This window comes from Emys orbicularis, chromosome 4, assembly GCF_028017835.1.
Source record: "Emys orbicularis isolate rEmyOrb1 chromosome 4, rEmyOrb1.hap1, whole genome shotgun sequence".
Classification (NCBI taxonomy): Eukaryota; Metazoa; Chordata; order Testudines; family Emydidae; genus Emys; species Emys orbicularis.
In genome coordinates this window covers 139,422,531-139,443,323 of record NC_088686.1, presented here as the reverse complement: position 1 = coordinate 139,443,323, position 20,793 = coordinate 139,422,531, and the positions used below count along the sequence as shown (strand labels likewise).

The 20,793-nt window shown below is 50.3% G+C and overlaps 1 protein-coding gene across 1 annotated transcript in view; it reads right to left on the bottom strand.

The window, feature by feature from the left end:
* Window positions 1–8,254: 8,254 nt before the first annotated feature.
* BAK1 (BCL2 antagonist/killer 1) overlaps window positions 8,255–20,793 on the bottom strand; it is a 32,155-nt gene continuing 19,616 nt past the window's right edge. Inside the window, exons 3-6 of the mRNA XM_065404091.1 lie at window positions 13,893–14,028; window positions 13,595–13,738; window positions 10,236–10,416; window positions 8,255–8,411 (exon numbers count right to left, since the gene is read on the bottom strand). Of these exons, the coding sequence (XP_065260163.1) occupies window positions 8,307–8,411; window positions 10,236–10,416; window positions 13,595–13,738; window positions 13,893–14,028 (566 nt within the window). The 3' untranslated portion in view covers window positions 8,255–8,306. The remainder of the gene's footprint in view (window positions 8,412–10,235; window positions 10,417–13,594; window positions 13,739–13,892; window positions 14,029–20,793) is intronic.

Below are 20,793 nucleotides of genomic sequence, written 5' to 3'. Positions count from 1 at the left end.
GGCCCCATGTTCCCATTCGCTGCTAGGCTACGCAAACATACAACCACTCGCGTCCCCACTCGGACCATTGTATAGAAAGAACGACATCCTTGGTCAAATTGCCATGGGAGAAAAGTTTTGGCTCAGAAATGAATCTCTCCCCCGTTTAATTTTAGCCTCTTGTGATATGAACAGTTCACACTTGTTTAGAGCTCAGAGCGCTTTGTAAGGGCAGGAGAGGGTTATTTATCCCCATTTTATAAATGAGGAAACTGAGTCACTATGGGGACGTGACCTGCCCAAGGACAGAGGGAGTCAGTGGTAGAGCTGGGAGTGGAATTCAGGTTGCTTGAGTCCCAGTCCTGCACTAGCCCCTGTCTACATTTGAGCCTTGTAATTCCCCACTGTCTCCCCTATTCCGCTTGGTCCAAATGCCGTTGTGTGGAAAGGCTGGCTGCTCTGACTGGTCTTCCTTTCGGCAGGTATTTTGCATGCCAGCAAAGCCCAGCGGCTGCCATCTTAGAGGGATCTCTACAACATCATGGTGGCCATGGGCAGGTTGAACTGCACCTCGGTCACTGAAGGTTTCCTGAACGGAACAAGCAGCGGGCAATGTTGCAACCTGGCCGCCAGTGCCCCCAGCCAGGCAGGCATAGCGAGTCCTTGGAACATGAATGGCAAGAGCACGGGCAGCCCACAGCCTATTCCCCCAGAACAAGGATCCTGCCGTCGAGAGCTTACGAAAACCAGGGGCTGGAGCTACAAGAGGAGAACGTCTGAGCGGCAGTGGCTGGTGCTCTCCCATCTGCACTGGCTCTCCCTCCACTTGAATTCTGGAGGCAGGCTGCGTAGATGCTAAGGGGGACTCTGGAGTGAGCTGGAAGCTTCTCACCTCTGCACCATGGCGAGCAACAGGAGCACAGAGTGTCCTGCAACTCCCTCCATGTTGGCTGGACTCAGCTTCTCCAAGTGTGGACGCTTGCGCCACGTTACTGCCTGTGGTCACTCCCCAGCCATCCTGGTTCTTCCCTGACCTCTGGGAAGCCTCTTGTGCTCTCTCCCGCCATGTGGTTAGTGGGCAAGCGTGGTTAGTGAGGCTCGCCAGTGAAGCAAAGTGTCCAAGGGAGAAGACAAGGGAGGGCACCAGACTCCTGCTTCCAGGCAGCAGAAGAGGGGGGTACATAGAGGGAAATCTCTGTTGTCAAGGGCACGTCGTCGTTCTGCTTAAAGGTGAAGAACTGCAGCAGCTCTTGTGTTTTGGGGACAGGGTACGACCAAGCATCCTCTGAGCTGGGACTCTTCCTCACTGGGTATGCATCTCCCTTGTGCCCTAGCGCCGCTCTTGTTAATGGAAACAGGAATGCTCCTCCTGGCTTGCCCAAGGCAGCCCCTTAATTTGACAGCACTGCCCCGTTGGGGGTGGCTCGTGACATTGTAACTGCTACAGCTCCGTAGCACCAACTATGCAGCTTTTGGTTTTTTTTTAGAAAGCTGGTACTTTGTGCAAGGGTTTCTCCCTCAGTGAGCTCACGGACTTGCTGTGGAGCTGAGGAGATGACATGAGGGCATGGGCAGCCATTCTAGCCCATGCAGCAAGGGTAGGGAATAGAAAGGGTCTGGCTCTGGTACACACGGCATTCTAGAACCCTAGCTGCAGGTGGCCCATGTCCAGTCCACAAGCGGCAACTGCCTTGCTCAACCAGGCATCCTTAGGCCCTCGTAGGCTTGGCTAGGCCAGGCTTGCAACCATGATGAATTCCTCCTTAGCGCACCCCCGGGGAGGGAGGGAGAATTGTTATCTCCCGTCTACAGCTGGAACAACAAGCAGAAAGATTAAAGGAGAATCTGTGGGAGAGTAGGGAACTGAACCTGAGTCGCAGGCTAACACCCTAACCACAAGGGCATCCCTCCTCCCACTCTGAGTTGGCAAGAGCTGCAGAAGTGGAATAGAACTCCTCCAAGAAAAGCCTCAGTATACATATGTATGTATGAGACGCGTGCGCACACACCAGTATGAGGGAGACCTGCAAATGCACATAACTTTTATTTTGGGAAAAAAAAAAAAAAAATTTTTTTTAAGACTATTTGCATGGAAATGGTTTTCCAGGAAAACAACCCCGTGCGTTCCAGACACCTCTTGCCCCTGAGCTATTATTAAAGATGGTTTACATACATGGGGGGGATCAAAAGGGGATTACCCATGTCTTCTTCAGGGGTACAACCACCACCATACTGAGAGAAGATACTGCAAGCCCCTCGTCATTTGAGGTGGTATGATGTGTGTCTTACTGCTCCCCATGTACTGTGTCCCCATATCCCCTCACTGGAGGTCCCCTGCTGCCCCCAGTCATATTGGGGCAGTCAGGAATCACTGGAGGGCTCAGAGGAAGCGATCTGTGGAACAACAGGCTTTCCAGAAACCATTAATAAAGCAAAACAAAGTCGGATAATAGCTACAATATGGCTTTCAAGTATACATGTAACCCCTCCCCACATCCCACATGCACAAAGTTTCACAGAGGGCCGCCACCAGTCTTGATTGTCAAGGGACAAGTCCCCCTCTAGGACAGTGTTGAGCCCTTCCCCGCTCTGCAAGCCAGATGGGCAGGACGTTACAAGCTTCCTCCTGAAATCCGTCCGTCACCACACTTGCCCCCATTCTCGGCCATCCGGAATTGGGGATGTGGCTGCAAGGAATGGGTGAGTCAGATGTGATCCTGTAGCTTGAGCTAATGCCCTTGAACTCCTGACCCTCTTCACACATCACATCGAATGCTCTGATTTCGGTTTCACCTCTCCCTGCTTTTCTATTTTTGTTTCCACTCCAATCAAGAATTCTTGGGCCAGATGCCTAGTGCCACTCCGCTCCCTTAAGACCCTTGGGAGACCCCAGCAGCCAGAGCCACAAGAGGCACATCAGGGACAGGAAAGGGCAGTGAGGCGAGCATGGTAGCTCTGACAATCCCCAGCTGATGTATGGCCTCTAGGGGACAAGAGCCACCTGGCCCAGTCTGTGGGGGGCTGCTCTAAACTGCTCTGGGACCAAGGCAGAGAATCAGGGAACTATAACTGGCTTCCTGCCAGCCACCCGTCTGCTGCCACTGAGACTTACTGCTTATGCTGGGCACTGTGATGGCTGGACATTCAGCAGGGAGGGGTGACAGATGGGAACCCTGTGGGCATGCCGTACTAAGGAGTCCATTAGAGGCATGCGGGGAGGGCAGATTACTGAGCACAGCCCCCTGGGAGAATCAACCCCTGCCTAACCCCCAACAGTCAGTAAAACCTCATGGTCCCTGGTACCAACGGTTGAGGCTACAACTGAAGCTGGGAAGCAGGAATTGTTCCTCAACCACATCCCTCGTTTCAGTCGATCTCCTGGTCAAATGGCTTTTCCCCTCTATAGCTGGCTGCCAGTTCAGCACCTGAACAACACCCAGCAATCTGTATTAATCCCTCCCCTCCCACTCCCGTGTAAGAACTAGATCACTGCCAAACATTCCTCTTCCAGCACCCACCTGTCTCTTCCTGAGCACCTCACTTGGGTCAGGAATCCTATCTGTCCCCACTGTGGGGACGAGCATGCCATACTAGGTGTCGCTTTTGTAGTGGTTTGGCCACAGCTCCCCACAAGTTAGTACCATGTGGCTAGAAGTATTACAGTAGGACTCTGCAGGGAAACCCCTGCTGTTCAGTGCAGCAAACACCCACATTTTCTTAACAGGAGCAAGGAGGAGTTACAAGGCAGGCTGGTAGCCTCCAGCGTACACTCTGCTAAGGATTCCAGACAGTCAACTTCATCACCACCCGTCACAGGCATCTTTACACGCTGGCTGCTTTCACCGCAGTTTGGTGGTTTGGGATTATTGCAAGGACTGTAACCTAGTTCCCCCTTCGTAGGGCGTTCATTTCCTTAAAGCAAGGAGGGCTCCTTCCAAGAAAAAAAAGGAGGAGGGGGAAGAATTGGTGGCATTGCTTAACCCAGAGACTGAAATGCTCTGTGCACAGCACAGGCAGCCAGGGGTGTCATTTGCTATGGGGCAAGGGGGGCAGTTGCCTCCCCTCCCCCAGATTTTTCATAGGTCTGTATGCCCCCCCACCAATCCTCCCAGCTTTGCAGGCTATAATATAATCACATATAATGTTCTATATGCTGACAACTTTGCTCCACTGCCTGCCTCTTCCCCCCAACGTTTTTCTGAAATAACACCCCTGCAGACAGCCCCACTGCAAGCTTCCCCTGCTGAGACAGCTAATAAGGGCCAATGGTGGTGGAGATTAAGGTTAGACACCTGTCCACCGCTCTCTGGACTGAGCTCACCCAATTGTTCTTCGCAGTTTTTTTGGTCCTCTCTCTCTTCCGCGCTGGTGTCGAACCTGCAGGGCCAAGGAGAAAAGGCTTTCCTTGCCCATTCCCAGTCCTGTCCCCCAAAGCATCCCTGACCAGCAGCCCAATTAAAAACAGATGAAAACGACATTCTTATTTCAAAGCAGCTCAGAACACAGACCCTAAGGCAGCTCCTAGTGGGTGCTGGGTTTAGCAGATGAAACATGGGGCCAACTGGACCAATGTAAGATACTGTTAAAAATCACACAGCAGCTTTCCCCACTGGATTCTCTCCCTTTTTCAAGGTAGGTTCCAAATAGACTTAAACTTAAGATATCCCTTCTCCACTCCGCTCCTCAATGCCTCTGGTAGCTATCTACTTGTGCAACAGTGCCAGCCAGAGACTGAATACAGTACTGCAGATCAGTAATTCATTTAGCAGCTCCTTGCCCTATTTGTCTCATCTCCCAGTTCAAACCTGCCTTTTGTCCACTTAGAAATTAGTGCTAGCAACAGGGATGATTGTCTAGTAAGGTTACGGGGGTAACAAGCAAATGCCCCGATACAGTCCTTGCAGTGGGTTGAGTTTGACGGTGCCCCGTTGAATATTTTTGGAGGTGGCAGAGAATAAAAGCGGTAAACAAAGCAAAGGTTCAAGTTTTAAAGATTCCCTTCTTGGGTCCCGTATCACTGACTCCACTGGGACTTGATCACTTACCATAAAGCATCTTATTAAAAAAAAAAAAAAAATCTACTAGCCTTGAATCTGGTTCCTGGGAAATTGGTTGAAACAAAAAACAGATAATTCATACATCTGGCGGATTCATAGATTGCAAGGGCAGAAGGGATCACTGTGGTCATCTAGTCTGACCTCCTGGATAGCCCAGGCCACAGAACTTCTCCAAAATAATTTCTAGAGCAGATATTCTAGAAAAAACATCTAATCATGATTAAAAATGGTCACTGATGGAGAATCCAGCATGGCCCTTGGTAAATTGTTCTGGATCAAAATGATAAGGTCTAATCAGCATGGTTCTTGCAAAGGAAAATCATGTCTCACTAATCTACTAGAGTGCTTGGAACGTATCAATAGAGCCCGTTGTCATAATTTATTTAGACTTTCCAAGGGCCTCTGACAAGGTCCTGCACAAGAGGCTATTAAAGAAACTAATTAGTCATGAAGAATCACTGGCATGGGTCAACAAGATTAACAGCAGGTGCCTCAAGGTGCTGTACTAGGTCTGGAGTTCAGTGTCATCTAGACGAGAGGGTGAGCACTGCAGTGGCAAAATTTGCAGATAATACCCAGTTATTTAGGTTAGGCGAGACCAGAGAGAAACACCGAGGAGCTCCAGAGGGACCTAATCAAGCCAGATGAATTGGCAACATGATGGGAAGTGATGCTTAGTGTTGATCAATGCAAAGTAATGCACACTGAAGGGAGGGGAGGGGGGAAAAGAGCTACTCATACAGCGTACAGGATTCCAAATTAACTGTATGAACTCAGGAGACGGGCCTGGATGTGTCAGCTCAGTGAGACCTTCACTCAATGTGCAGTTGGTGAAAAACAGCGAACAAGATGGCAGGATGTATAAGGAGTCGGATGCAGCACGCTATGGAAAATATTCTAAGGTCTTTAAAAATCTGTGGTTTGCGGATACTGTGTGTAGTATCGGGCACCCCATTTCCAAAAGGATATTGCATAACAAGAGGAGGTTCAGAGACGGGTGAAGAGAATGATCAAGGGCCTGGAAGAACACTCATACGAGGGGAAGTTTGCTACTATTTTAATCTTAGAAAGGAGAAGAATAAAAGAGGACAAGAATATAAAATAATGAATGGTCTAGAGAAGGGGCGCTAATGTTCTCCTTTCTCGAGCAAGGAGACATTCAATTAAACAAAAGCTGGGTCATTCTAACCGATAAAAGGAAATACTGTTTCCATATAGAGTATAATTAGATAGAGGAACCAATGCAGATGTTGCTGAGGATTAGCATTTAGCAGGATTCAAAGAGGGCATGGGATAGCCAGAGTTATCACAGTTAATGCTAACACAAATTTCAGAAGGGATATTAAACGTTATGCTTCGGGGTTAAAGCCAATCTCTTAACTATTAGGGATTAGGATGAGGCCTTCATGGGGGCAGATTACCCCACATTTTCCTACGGTGGGCTTCTTTCACTTTCCTCTGAAGCACCTGGCCACTGTCTGAGCCAGGTTACCAGACTAGAAAAGGTACGGGTCTGATGCACTCTGGCAATCCCTACGAGATCCACCACTGCAACTGCCTAGAAGAGTAATCACAGCATCCCTTTACCAGCCATCCCAGCTGCCTCCTCCCCTCCTACTCCAGCAAGCTGTGCACCGCAACCAGCAAAGGTTCATGACACAGGCAAGAACGGAAAAATCCCTGATAACGCTTGAGATACTTTTAGTCTTAATGCTGCTGCTTCTTCTATCCAGTCTCCAGGATAAAATTAAGTAGCCTTGGCCCCAGCTACAGGAGCCTTTAGACAGGAGCCAGGTCCTCAGCTTCAGGGCACTGAAGCCATATATTAGCTGATAACTGGCTCTCCCACTCTCCTTCAACCAGAAGATAGTTTGGCTCCCTCCCCACTGGCTGGCTGAACAGTGCTAGAAACAGGGTTAGCAGGAATTGGGTCTAAACCCAATCTGAGGCCTAGGTGGACACAGCCTAAATCCAGTCACAGTTTGCAAGCTTTACACAGTAACCTGAAGTGGGAAGCACAGATGGACCCAAGCCTCAGATCCAGATTTAGAAACCCCACGCTCACTGCACAAAAGTTCAGGGGATTTCAAAGCGGGGGCTCTGCTTTGCCGCCACTCTGAATAACTGCCAACAGGGAGCGGTTTACAATCTCAATCACGGACAGAAATACAGGAGTCAAGTGAGAGGGGCCCCGCCAGACGGATTCTCCATAGAAAGGTTTGTGGATGAAGACCATCATCTGCTGTGCCTGTAAGCCAAACACTGCAGACTTGGGATGGTGCATCGCAACCCAGAACATTCACTCCTGATTTACTCCAGGATTTTTAACCTGACCGTATTTTAGTGTTTGAAAACCAGCCGTTCCTTTATACACCTGCTGCCACCCTGAAGTTCAGGCTGCTGCGTTCCCCTAGGAAGGGCTGGCAACCAGGACCACTAGCACAGTCCTAGGATGCTGCTCTGGTTAGGTGTCTGCGATGTCCCTGGGAGGGAAAGCAGATCTCCAAATTCAGATCCTGACAGGATCAGTCTGTCATTTTGTCTAGGGGCAACTGGTTTTCTAGTCATGATTGTCACATGCCAAACAGTGTATTTGTTTAGAGATGGACACAGATGCTCTTAAAGTAACCGGGAAAGCTAAGAATCTGGGCTTGGTAGGCTGGGAGCAAGAGAAGGTAAGAGCAAAACCCCCCTGGATTCTCCAGCACTGGCTGACCCCCTCCAATGACTTACAAGCAGAGACTGTATCGGCTCCGGCTGTAATCCTGTTATGCGAAGGCAGGCGAGATCTGGGCTGAGATCCATTAGAGGATGCTCCGTGCCTTTCCCTGGGATGGCTCTTGAGAACGCCACTCAGTGGATGCGGGAGACACGTGCATTACTTTAACAACGTTTGTTCCTCTAATGGGGCTTCTCCAGTTTCTGTACACTGCAGGATCCTATAACCTTCGCCCATCGCTGCATGCTGGGAATGTCATCGTGCTGATGTTCCTGACTGCTGCATTCAACCTTTGGATGAGATAATTCAATCCCTCCCCACCCACCCCCAAAATTCCCCCATTAACGCCTCTCTGTGTAGTTCTTGGCAGTCTCCCCACGGATGGCAGTCTCTCCGTGGATGGTGCTGTCTCCAAAGAGGAGTCATCATTTCCAAACTGCTCTCCCTTGTTTGTTCCCTGAGCCCCTCTCTCTCAGGAGATGTCTTTATGACGGCGTGAAGTATTGAGAGAGAGAGTTTGGCCGGATCGCCGGCCTCGGCCTCCACTCCAGTCATGGGCTGAAGAAGCGTCGTACCACCAAATGACCCAGCAGGACCACGACCAACACCCCCATCATGTACAACACGTAAACGTTATCCAACTCCAGTGCTGCCACCTAGCAGGAGAGAGAATTGGCAGGTGAAAGACGCAGCAACAGGATGATCCAATTGCACTAGTGTTGCTGGCATGCCTGGCACTCAGACATCACCTGGGTTGCTTTTTGCACAAACTTGGCAGCATTGGATTCATTAAAATATGCTTGTGCTCCGCCCTGCAACCGAATGAGCCAGATTCTGATCCCCTTTACACCATGGTAAACCCACAGAAACTTCAGATCATCATCAGTGAATAAGCGTTTTCATCCATCAGCCAGCTCTAGGGTACATACAATAGACATGCCTGCTGCAGCTAAGGGGTCCAATCAGCCCTTTACTTTCAGTACAGCAGTTTTGATATAAAAACTTAAGAACGGACAGACTGGGTCAGACCAATGGTCCCTCTAGCCCAGTATTCTGTCTTGCGACAGTGGCCAGTGCCAGATGCTTCAGAAGGACTGAACAGAACAGGTAGTGATCCATCCCCTGTCATCCACTCCCAGCTTCTGGCAGTCAGAGCTAGGGACATCCAGAGCATGGGGTTGCATCCCTGACCATCTTGGCTAATAGCCATTGATGGACCTATCCTCTATGAACTTATCTAAGTTTTTTTTGAGCCCCATTACAGTTTTGGCCTTCACAACATCCCCCTGGCAAGGAGTTCCACAGATTGACTGTGCATGGTGTGAAGAAGTACTTCCTTTTGTTTGTGTTAAAATGGCTGCCTACTAATTTCATTTCCCCTTCTCGTAACACAAGAATTAGATTCTCTGTTTCTTGTGTTACGAGAAGGGGTAAATAACATTTCCCTATTCACTTTCTCCACACCATCCATGATTTTTACAGACCTCTATCATATCCCCCGCCCCCCAGCTGTCTCTTTTACAAGCTGAAAAGTCCCAGTTTTTTTAATCTCTCCTCATATGGAGGCAGTTCCATACCCTTAATCATTTTAGTTGCCCTTCTCTGTACCTTTTCTAATTCTAATATATCTTTTTTGAGATTGGGTGACCAGAACCGCATGCTGGTGTGGGTGAACCATGGATTTATATAGTGGCATTATGATATTTTCCATCTTATTATCTATCCCTTTCCTAAGGGGATATGGGATCTCTTCTATTATCGGACACTCACTAACATGGCAGGAGAAGGACCTCACTCAGAGCTACACTTTCTACGCTGCCCTCAAATTTGGAGTGCCTCATTTTTCAGATGTCCAGCTTTAAACAACCAGGGCCTGATTTGCTGAGCACACTCAACTGCCACCAGAGATAACAGGAGCTGTGGGCGCCTAGCCCTCCTGAGAACTGGATTGCTCGTACACACAGGGAGGGTGCTTAGGGTACTAGACTAGGGCTGGAGAAACCCGGGTCAATTCCCTGCTCTGCTACAGGCTCCCTGTGTGACCTTAGGCAAGTCATTTAGCCTCTCTGTGCCTCAGTTTCCCACCTGTAAAGTGGAGATAGTACCACTGGCCTGCTACACAGAGGTGTTGCGAAAATAAATATGGAAAAGTTTGTGAGGTGCCCAAATATTATGGAGATGGGGGCCATGTAAGTACCTTAGATAAATAGATACTGGTGTTTAAGTGTGGATTAAGTACCTAATTTTAGGTTCCAAATTTGAACATTTTGGCCTAACTCCTGAAGCGTCCCCGCAGCTGGCTGCATTCTGATGCCTCCCCCTCTGCGTCACAGCACCCCCAACTGGTCAGAGCTCAGCTGCAAGCACCTCTGACCCAATTTGACCAGCAACACTGCTCACAAGCGCAGCTAAGCGAGGAATCATGCGGACCCTAGCCCGGCCCAGCCGCCCTGCAGAGAAAAAAAGCCAGGCTCACTTACCCATCCTCCTTGGTCGGCGATCCACTGGGCGATGCGGTTGCGGAGCACGAATTCTGCCACGTAGCGAGCGATGCTCCGGAGGAAGCCGGTCACCCCGTGCTGGTACACATGAATCGCCATCCGGTAACCGAACCCCAGCAGCGCAATCACCCTGCCCCAGTTAATGCCGCTGTCAAACAAGCTGTAACAGAACCAAACCTCCTGGTTAAAAAAAACCACAATACGCTGGTTCTGGTGCTCTGCCGCCCCCTGTTGGGCTGCTCCGTCCGCTCACATTACTCTGCAGCTGGTGGAATGTCCAGGGGTTCACAGTTGTGTCCTGTGCACCCCTGGAGCACTCTCAGCCCTCAAGCTACATCCTACCCTGACAAATTTAGTAACAGCTTAGTGGTGAAAAACAAACAACTAACTGCGCAGTTCTGCTCTCCCACACGCTCAACCACTAACAGTTTGCGCTCTGTGAGCTGTAGCTATCTTGGAAGGAACACACTCGCCCTGGGGCTTTATCTATGCAACAGAGATATGCAGGTTTAAACAGGATTGTGGCCCAGGCATATTAGGACACGATTTTTTCTTCGCCTGGATGCATGAAAATTAAATACCTCCCACAGGGCTGGATTCTGATCTCACTTTAGCCTGCCAGCTCTTTAGGGCAAGGATGGACTTCCAACATATATCTGTGCAGCATCAACCCAACGGGGGCTCAGTCCTGATCTGAGCTTCCAGGTGTATACAAACAACAGCCATTTACATGGGGTTTCGCACCAGTGTCACTATACTGAGTTACTCCTGATTTACACCAGAGTATGCGTGTGACGAGAATCAGGCCCCGGGTTTTAACCTGGGTGCCTGTCATGGCTATTTCTGTTCGCACCACTGCAGAGAAACTGTTCTAATGCAGGTATCCGTCCTGCCCCACAGCATAAAGAGGAGGATCTTCATAGTGCAGATGGGGGCCTTCCAGAGCATCATGGAAAGAGACGAGTTAGTGGAGACGGAGGAAGGAACAACACTGAAAAGGCAGGATGGAGAGTGAGTGACAGAGGTTAATTTACCTGTTTGCTGTGCATTAACCGCCTCAGGCTGGCAAAGCGTGGCTTCCCGAAGAAAGGGAGCAGGAAGAAAGGACAGGAGAGACAGTTAGGCAATGTACAGCGTGTGCCCGGGGGGGAAGGCAAGGAGAGGGGTGTTGGTGTGGAGCCTGTCAGCGTCGAGAAGCTGCCTCCCCTTCCCAGCATTGCCGTGACACAGGGCTAGCATTTGTACAAGGTCTGGCCTAACGAGGGAGGAAGTGGATAGGGAATTAGACTGGGCCTCAAGGTTTAATCCCCAGCTCAGCCTGAGGCAAATCACTTCATCTTCTCTGTGCCTCTGATCCCCAGCTGTGAAACAGAGCTAAGCCGGAATTCCCCCCCATCACAGGGGGCCTGCAGGGATAGAATCCATTGGTGGTTGTTAGGTGCTCAGATACCGTGGTGATGCAGGGCATGAGCGTACTCAAACAGAATGAGGCCTCTAGGGGCTATCACAAAATAGGGGAGATAGCCGGGGGGCAAGTGGGAAGGGAACCACAGTCTCCTCAGGGGCCTTTGGGTTCACTAGACATGCCTGCTGTCTTCCCCTTCACCCCGGGATAAGCCACCTCACCTGTAGCCAGGCAAGCAGTAGCAGCAGAGGGGTGAAGTGATTTCCTCTATCTCCTCTCTGATATGGGAGGGACATCTAAAGGGCAGGTGGGGCCACTGGACTGTACAAAATCCAGCACTCTAGGAAGCTGCCCTGATCCCCCTGCATCTCTGCAGCCATTTCAACACAGCATGCATTAGTCAACGCGCCAAGTCCATCAGGCTGCTCTTGAAATCGGAAGGTTTCCGGGCACCGCTGGTCCGTTGCTCGGTTTTAGACACAGAGAGCAGGCTTCTCCCCTGTGTCCAAGCTATTCTCAGCCCAAGGGGCACCAGGAAACCGATGAAAGGGTCTATTAGGGTGACCAGATGTCCCGATTTTATAGGGACAGTCCAATTTTTTGGGTCTTTTTCTTATATAGGCTCCTATTACCCCCCACCCCGTCCCGATTTTTCACACTTGCTGTCTGGTCACCCTAGGGTCTATGCCAGTCCCGGTGTGAGTTACAGCAGCCTGGGCGACTGAGGACTGGTGTAACGAAGTGGAGCTCTGCCCTTCGCCCTCCACAGGGGTGGAACATGCCCAGGCTAGGAGTCAGCGCCACCAGCTTTATGCCAGCTCAGAGTTCACACAGGGATGGTCAGTTACAGCCAGGATCCAGTCCCTTTTGCATAGCCCGAGGAGCTGGGAGGATCACATGGGAAGATCTAGCCCTGTGCGTTCTCTGCACTACCAGAACAGGTTCCCTCTCCACCCACTGACCTCTGAGAGAGACTCTCCTCCCACTGCGAACGAGCAAGCTAGACGATCAGAGTCCCAACTCCTCAGACTCTTTGCTTTCACTTTTCACCCCTCGCCTGGCCCCGCAACAGCAGGGCAGGAGGACTGGCAGACAACGCCTTCCTTAGAGGACTGTGGAGTAACGAGGTCTGCGTGGTACCTAAGATCAAAGGCTAGACTGAGCTGGTTCAAGGAGTCTGATTGTCAGAGGCCCTGAGGCCCTGCAGGGCCCGCTGCCTGAAGCTGTGTTTGCTTAGCACCGACTGGAAATCAGGCCCTGCGCTTTTAACCGTCAAGCCTTTCTGACTGTGAAGAAAAACCTTTGCAATGGAGGCTGACACACTGCTGCCCAGGAACAAAACAGTGACTATATTCCCCTCTCGTGCTGGTTTTACACCAGTGTAACTCCAGACATCAGTAAAATCCCGCCTGATGTCACAGAGAGGAGAGCCAGGCCCCACAGCTCTGCCAGCTCAACCAGCGTTTAGTTGTCATGATTAGGCTTGAGACTGATGGGGCAGATTTTCAGCACGGGAGGCCAGCAGGCCATCCATCCTTCTGCATGCTCACTAGCACGTGCAAGGACTGCCAATGCATTTGCAAACGGGACCGAAGACCCATTTACACGCTGCCAAGATCTGACATGGATGTATGATGACAGACGCAAAAGCAGACAGGCAGAAAATGCGGGCATATTTCAGACACTGCTTCATGAAATGCCAGCCTTCCATTGTGAAGTAGTTCACGGCTGATACCAGCTTCTCTGGGACTATGGGCTGGGGTTGGGGAGGGTGGGGGGGGAATTTGGGTGCCAGCTGTCCTGGTATTGTGGGCAGAGCTTGGGTAAAACAATGCCAATTTTCGCTCCTCTGATTTTCACCCTGCGTGCCAGTCGGACCCTCTCTGCAACATCGCCAGCGTTCCTTGGGAGTGCTGGGAGCTGGCTGCCTTACCTGGAGGCTATCTTAGTGAAGTACTCATAGGCATTGTCCTTCGTGGGCCGCAGGGTCTTCAGCATGTTCTGAAACTCTGCGTCATACCGCATGTTGATGTCATCTCCGATGATAGCCAGGCGCCTGCCCACCTGGTTACTGGTGCTGCCAAGAGGATGGAAAGCATTAGAGATGGGCCCAACTTCCTCGCAGGGCCAGGAGGATCCAGGGTCAGGCCACAAATAGGGTGTGAATCCCACCCTGAACATGGATTGTGTTGGGTGACGTACGATTCAGTCTGTAATGGGAAGAGCTTTACCTGCCCGGCTCCTGCTGGATCTCTGCAATCTCGGGGTCCATCGGCACCTCCCCTCCACCCTCTTCCCTCTCCTGCTGGTAGCGGTAGAAGGCATAGCTCCGGAACACCTCCTCGGTCTCCTGGGCCACCTGATCTTCTGAGGGAGAGACAATGATTGGCAGGGTCAGGCAGGCAGCTCCTCTGGGGTGCGCAGGAGTGAGGAAACCCCTCCTTATCCTCATGCTCTTATAACACTGGGGAAACTGTGCGGCCCCTCCCATATCCCGAAGAAGTGGGCTGTAGCCCACGAAAGCTTATGCGCCAATACATTTGTTAGTCTCTAAGGTGCCACAAATACTCCTGAGACAGTGTGTCCCCACGGCACTAACCCCTGCGCTGCTGCATTCTCCATCATTCTGATGGACCAAATGACCACTGTGCTCCTTAGATAGCAAGCCCTTCGCACCAGGGACTGGCTCTGCAGATTGGTCCGCACGGGTCTGCTGTGCTTTGGGGGCTCTAGAAACCAGCAGAGGAGCCCTCTGAGGCTTGAAGCACTGTCAGATGCCATGTGAAACACCTGGCGGGCTTGCCCTCTATGCAGAGCTGCAGCAGTTTGATTAAATTAAACCAGTGCCAAAGGCGGTCTGGGTGCCCTTATTCTGGCCTGACCTAGTGTTCTTTCAGTTTGGCTGAAGTCAATTAGAAAGGGGTTTAAAATGAACTGAAATTATAATACTCAGATATGCTTTTCAACTCTATCTCTCATACAGAGGTCAGTATCATCATCTCCATTTTACAGATGGAAAAACTGAGACACAGAATAGGGATGTCACTTGCCCAGGTTCACCCAGCAGGCCACTGATACAGCTGGGAACAGAACCCAAGTCTCCTGAGTCCCTGGCCAGTGCTCTCTCCACTGCCCCACGCTGCCTCCCATAATAAAGCCACTCAAACTGAAATAAGCATTTCCACACAGGACTTTGTACTGATAGAACTAAATCAGTTTAACTAAACCAGTGCAATTTTTTGGTTAGATAAGGCCGTAGCAACAAGCCTCGCTACAGGATCAAATGAGGGCTGAACTTGGACCTTGGAGGGAGCATATCAGTGGCAAATAGGGTACGAAAATTAGAGACGTTCAAGACAAAACAAGTCAAGGGCTAACTGGGAGACCCTTTAAAAACATGAGGATTCCCATATCAAAGATACAACCACAGACCATGGGGCTCCCACCCCAAGTTACATGCAGAGAGCACACTCCAGAAGGAGAGGAATTCAAACAGATGTGATGCAGTCACACCATGGATAGCCTCTGTTTTTTGGAAGCTTGACTTGAGACTTGGATTTTTCAGAAGTGCTGAGAACCCACAGCTCGCTCGCACGGATTTCAACTGCAGCTGCAGGGGCTCAGCACCTCTGAAAATCCAAGCCCCAAGGTGTCCGAAATCAGGCACTGAAAAAAGCCCTAGAGGCTGCCAAAAAAATCAGTGGTCAACTTCAAAAGTGTTAGCTTCATGATTTATTGCTTTTAAACAAACATGCACCCACACAAACCAAAGCAAACTTTTTTATGAGTGGCTTTCTAAAAATGAGATGTACAGGAGAACTTTTATCCCCAGGAAGCAATGCCAATTCTCATGATTTTATCACAGGTTTCACAATACTTGATGTCATTCTTAAAGACCCAGCTGCTGGAGTCAGGTGATTATGTAAAAAAAAAAATCGTTTCTGGCCTTTGTGTTTGTGGAGAAAAGCTTGAAAATGCAGATTCCTAACCATTTCAGAGAGGTAGTCAGAGAGTTTATGGCCAAATGGGAACGCTAGATCATGCAGTCTGATCTCCTTTGTAGCATAGGCCACCAACACACCCTGCACCCGCACACTGACCAAACAACCGAAATGAGACCAAAGTATTACAGCTCCCAGGAGACCAGACTATTATGAGCCACAGGCAGAGAACAGGAGGGACAGAGGTATATCAATGCCCACGGCCTCGACAATGGCAGGGGAAAATTGAGAGATGCCCAGATAATCCTGGCAGGTGACCTGTGCCCTGGGTGAAAAAAAAAAAAAAACCAACCCAAGTTCACTGCCAAGCTGACCTGGGGAGAAATTCCTTTCTGACACCACATATGGCAATCAGTTAGACCCTGAGCACATGAGCAAGAACCAGCCAGCCAAGCACCTGAGACAGAGGATGCTCAGTGCCACCTCAGAACTGTGGCTCTTCCAGTCCAATGTCCCATCTCCAGCTGTGCCTCAAAGGGGGGGGGGGACGGGACCCTCCCAGAATACACTGGAGTGTGGGGAGCAAAATCCCTTCCTGACCCCTGCTGGTGTCTGGCTGAAACCCTGAAGCATGAGCTTTTAGGAGCATAAGACGTAAACCAGAAGTGAGTCCGAGGGCTGCTGAGTGCTCCCCCCACCATCACAAACAACCCCAGCATAAAATCACGCTCATAAATTTGTCCAGCTTTCTCTTAAAGCAAATTAAATTGCTTGGCCCTTCCTCCTTTCCCCTCCCCACTAACTCCTAGTGGAAGCCTGTCCCAGAACCTCACCCCTCTGATGGTTAGAAACCTTCTTCTAATTCCCAGCCTCAGTTTGCTCATGGCCCGTTTAATGTCCATTTGTTCTTGTCCCAAAAACGTCCTTCCGCTTAAATAACTGCACCTTCCCTGGTATTTATAGAGAGTAATCCTAGCACCATTGGCCTTATTGTTACATTAAACAAGCCAAGTTCTTCCAGTCTCCTCTCATAAGCTAGGCCCTCCATTCCCCTGATCATCCTAGTAGCTCTTCTTTGCACCTGTTCCGGTTTGAATTCATCTTTCTTGCACCCGAACTGTATACAGGATTCCAGACGAGGTCTTACCAGTGCCTCCTACAAGGGCATTAATCCTTCTCTTCATATAGCTTACGGTCAGAAAGGACCATTAGATCGCCTAGCCTGACCTCCTGCATATCACAGGCCATTGCATTTCACCCAGGTACTGCTGTAAAGAGCCCCAAGAACGAGTTAAATTAAAACATTTCAGTCGTCTGAAGTCTAAACCATTATGTGCCACCAGCAGAGAACAGGAAAGACTGAGGTGCATCGATACAGGAGCCCATTGCAATGGCAGGGAATAGATTAGGTGAGATGTGCCAAGTTCAAACACCGGGAGGCAAATGAAAAGAATTCAATATTGATTAGTTTTAAAAATCTCATTCTGAGATCTTTTTTTGGAGGGCAAGGGCCTATCACAATCGGGTCCTGGTCCAGGACTGAGACTCCAATGCCAATAATAATTTTTGAACACTTGAGGTTGGCCATACTGCCCATGTATATGCCTTGTTGTTTGTAAATGTGAATGTCTCAATGTGAATTGTTACTGGAATCATAGACTGCTATAAATGTCTGGCAAGTGGGAGCCAACCCATCAACCCAGCCCAGCATCTCTCTGCAGCCACTGCAGGATTGTTCCCTACAGGGTATTTCCTAACAATACGTCTGGTCTAGTTATAAATTAGGTTTCAGAGTAGCAACCGTGTTAGTCTGTATCCGCAAAAAGAACAGGAGTACTTGTGGCACCTTAGAGACTAACAAATTTATTAGAGCATAAGCTTTCGTGGGCTACAGCCCACTTCTTCGGATGCATCCGAAGAAGTGGGCTGTAGCCCACGAAAGCTTATGCTCTAATAAATTTGTTAGTCTCTAAGGTGCCACAAGTACTCCTGTTCTTTTTATAAATTAGGGTTACCATATTTAAAAAATAAAAAAAGAGGACACTCCACGGGCCCTGGCCGCGCCCCTTTCCCAACCCCGGCCCCGCCCCAACTCCGCCCATTCCCCGCCCCAACTCCGCCCATTCCCCGCCCCTTCCCCAAAGTCCCCGCCCTAACTCCCCCTCCTCCCTCCCAGCCACGCGAAAAGGGCTGCCCGAGCGCTACCGGCTTCACGGTTTGCCGGGCAGCCTCCAGACCCTGCGCCCCCGGCCGGCGCTTCCCCAGCGCAGCTGGAGCCCGGGAGGGGAAGCGCCCAGCCGGGGGCGCAGAGTCTGGAGGCTGCCCGGCAAACCGTGAAGCTGGTAGCGCTCGGGCTTCGGGCAGCCCCCATGCCTCCGGACCCCGAGCCGCTGGCCGGGCACTTCCCCTCCCGGGCTCCAGCTGCTCTGCTCCTCCCCTGACTCTTCGGCTCTGTTTAAGAGCCAAGCTGCCCGAGCGCTACCGGCTTCGGGCAGCCCCCTTGCCTCCGGACCCTGCGCCACCGGAGCAGAGCAGCTGGAGTCCGGGAGGGGAAGTGCCCGGCCGGCGGCTCGGGGTCCGGAGGCAAGGGGGCTGCCCGAAGCCGGAGCGCTCGGCTCTTAAACAGAGCCGAAGAGTCAGGGGAGGAGCAGAGCAGCTGGAGCCCGGGAGGGGAAGTGCCCGGCCGGTATTTTTCCCGGACATGTTCGGCTTTTTGGCAATTCCCCCCGGACGGGGGTTTGATTACCAAAAAGCCGGACATGTCCGGGAAAAACCGGACGTATGGTAACCCTATATAAATAGCCCAAGCGATGGGGCTGCCACCGCTTTCCCTGCAAAGATTCTTGTGCAGTTGTATAGATCCGCCGGGTGAGTGTGGACAACGAAGGCTTGCCTAAGCCATTTTCGTGCCGTCCCTTCTTATTTGATCACTTGCTATCTGAGCTCACTTACATCAGTTTGTCTGGCAGCCACAAATGCCATCTGGGTTTCTGTGTCCTTTGCGTGACCTGGTGACGATAACCGGAAGAAAGCCGTGCTCTCACACAGCTTTGCTTCAGATGCTTTAACCACTAAATTCCACACACACACTCACACCATGTGGCTTCAGCAGCATTCCTAGCATCAAACCAGGGGCAAAGAATGTTTCCTTTTCATGGCTGAAATGTCTCTCTGGAGCACTCGAGCCAGGCACAGGCCTTGTTCGGATCCCTCTGCACAGAGGTAAATTTTAGCGTGACTTCAGGCCAGTCCCTTGACTCCCAAAGCCCCAGAGAACTATGCTGCTGCAAAACAGAAACCTCGCTGAAACCCAGGTGATGCATCTGAAGCCGAGCTGCCCTGCAGAAAGGCTGCTGCTCGCCCTTCCAGACATCCCCACCCCTGCTCTGCACCAGCCGGTGTCCAAACCCTCTGCTTTGATAACAAAGACAGGAGAGATAAGTCACTAGCACGGCAGGATGGGTCTGAGGCTCAGCCGGAGATGGGGGCAGGGGGTGTTTTGGATAAGCCTGCGATTTTTTCTGGACACAGCCGCTTCTTCCCCAGAGTCAGGATTGTAAACAGCTCTCGGCTTGGAATGCCAGGTACTCTGGGCTCAATGCATAACATGCAGAGCAGTAATGTCACCTGGCTGACTGTGCGAGGAAAAAACAAAGCAGGCTCCCACGCACGCTCAGGAAGTGAGCCAGTGGGGTAAAGGTGGCTGGATCCACGGAACAAAGGCTGGGGTAGAGTTTCCCCGCTGTTGCTATCGTGGTGCAGACAGGCCCTCTCGACACTGGTGGCTCCCATGCTGGAAGGAAAAATCTAGCGGACACGAGGCCCATGTTAGGGCTTGTCTCCATTTGGAAATTTACCGTAACAGCTATTCCAGAATCAGAATGTCCCCATGTAGGGAGTCCCCAGCTAAGCACGGCAGCTCTTAAGAACCAATGGTAACAGACACCTTATAATGCCCAGTATTACATAGATCAGGGTCCCTATGGTTGACCCCAACCAGCTAATTTGTGTTACGTTACAAATTGCCTTGTCTACACTATGGTTAAACATGTTAAACAGCACACCTTTTTGCCTAGTGAAGACAAAGGTATTGGCTTAATTAAGACTATTCACCTGCTTAAATATAAAGTACGTGCATAAGCATTTGTAGGATCAGAGTCTAAATACCGACACAAGGTGCAAAGCAGTGGAGTACGGGGCCCATATACATTTAAACTCAGGTCTGGGCATGGGCCATTCATATGAGTTTCAGAGGTGCCAAGCACTTGCAGTTCCCATTGACTTCAGGCGGATTTATGGGTCCTTAGCAAGTCTGAGAAATCATGCCCAAGATCACTCCAATAACACAATTATGGCTTGGAAATAGATAACTGGGTAATTGACCAATGGATAGATGGATGCAGACAGTGAGTCAGAGACACTGTGAGGTTACATAAAATGTAGGTTGTGTAAATAAAGGGATGGGGGGAGGGGAAGGGATGACAAACACCCCCCAACCCCTCCTCGCGGATACTTTCTGGGGTTGTTTTTGATTCAGCGAGAACAGATTTATTTGGATGTAAACAATTCCCGGACCGTGGCAAGGCGGAAGGCAAGGGTGTAGTGCTGGCCAAAGGGGAACCAGAAAACGAAACTGACTGACTCACAGTTTCAATGAAACACAGAAGAGTAAATAAACAGCATGATAAACAAAGAGGAGATAGAAAGTGTTTTTTTTTTTTTAAGCCTGTTTTAATAACCCCAGATGTTATTACTAGTAACACAGGGACAGAAGTATTCTGGGACAGGGCCCGTCTTTTTGTTCTGTGTTTGTACAGCTCCTAGCACAAGGGGGTCCTGGTCCAGGCCTGGGGTCCTAGGTGATCCAACAGTATAAATAATAATCTTTTTGAAATATATATTTTTCAAATGCTACCCAACATCAATGTAACACCATCCGGTCTATAATTGAGAAATCTCCACCCTTAAAAAAAAAAAAAAAAAAAGATATGCCAAGTCATGACCAGCTCCCAGTACATTCGGAGTCAGATTCTTGGCATGCAGTTGCTCTGCACAGCGTGCTGCTTAGACGGGGATTGTGCAAAGGTGGCTTAAAACTCAGCTCCCCTTTGGCTCTGCACTAGAAGGGGAATAGTGCAGTCTGCTTTACTTCAGCTGGCTACGTGTGGTTCAAACTGCAGCCAGGGATCAA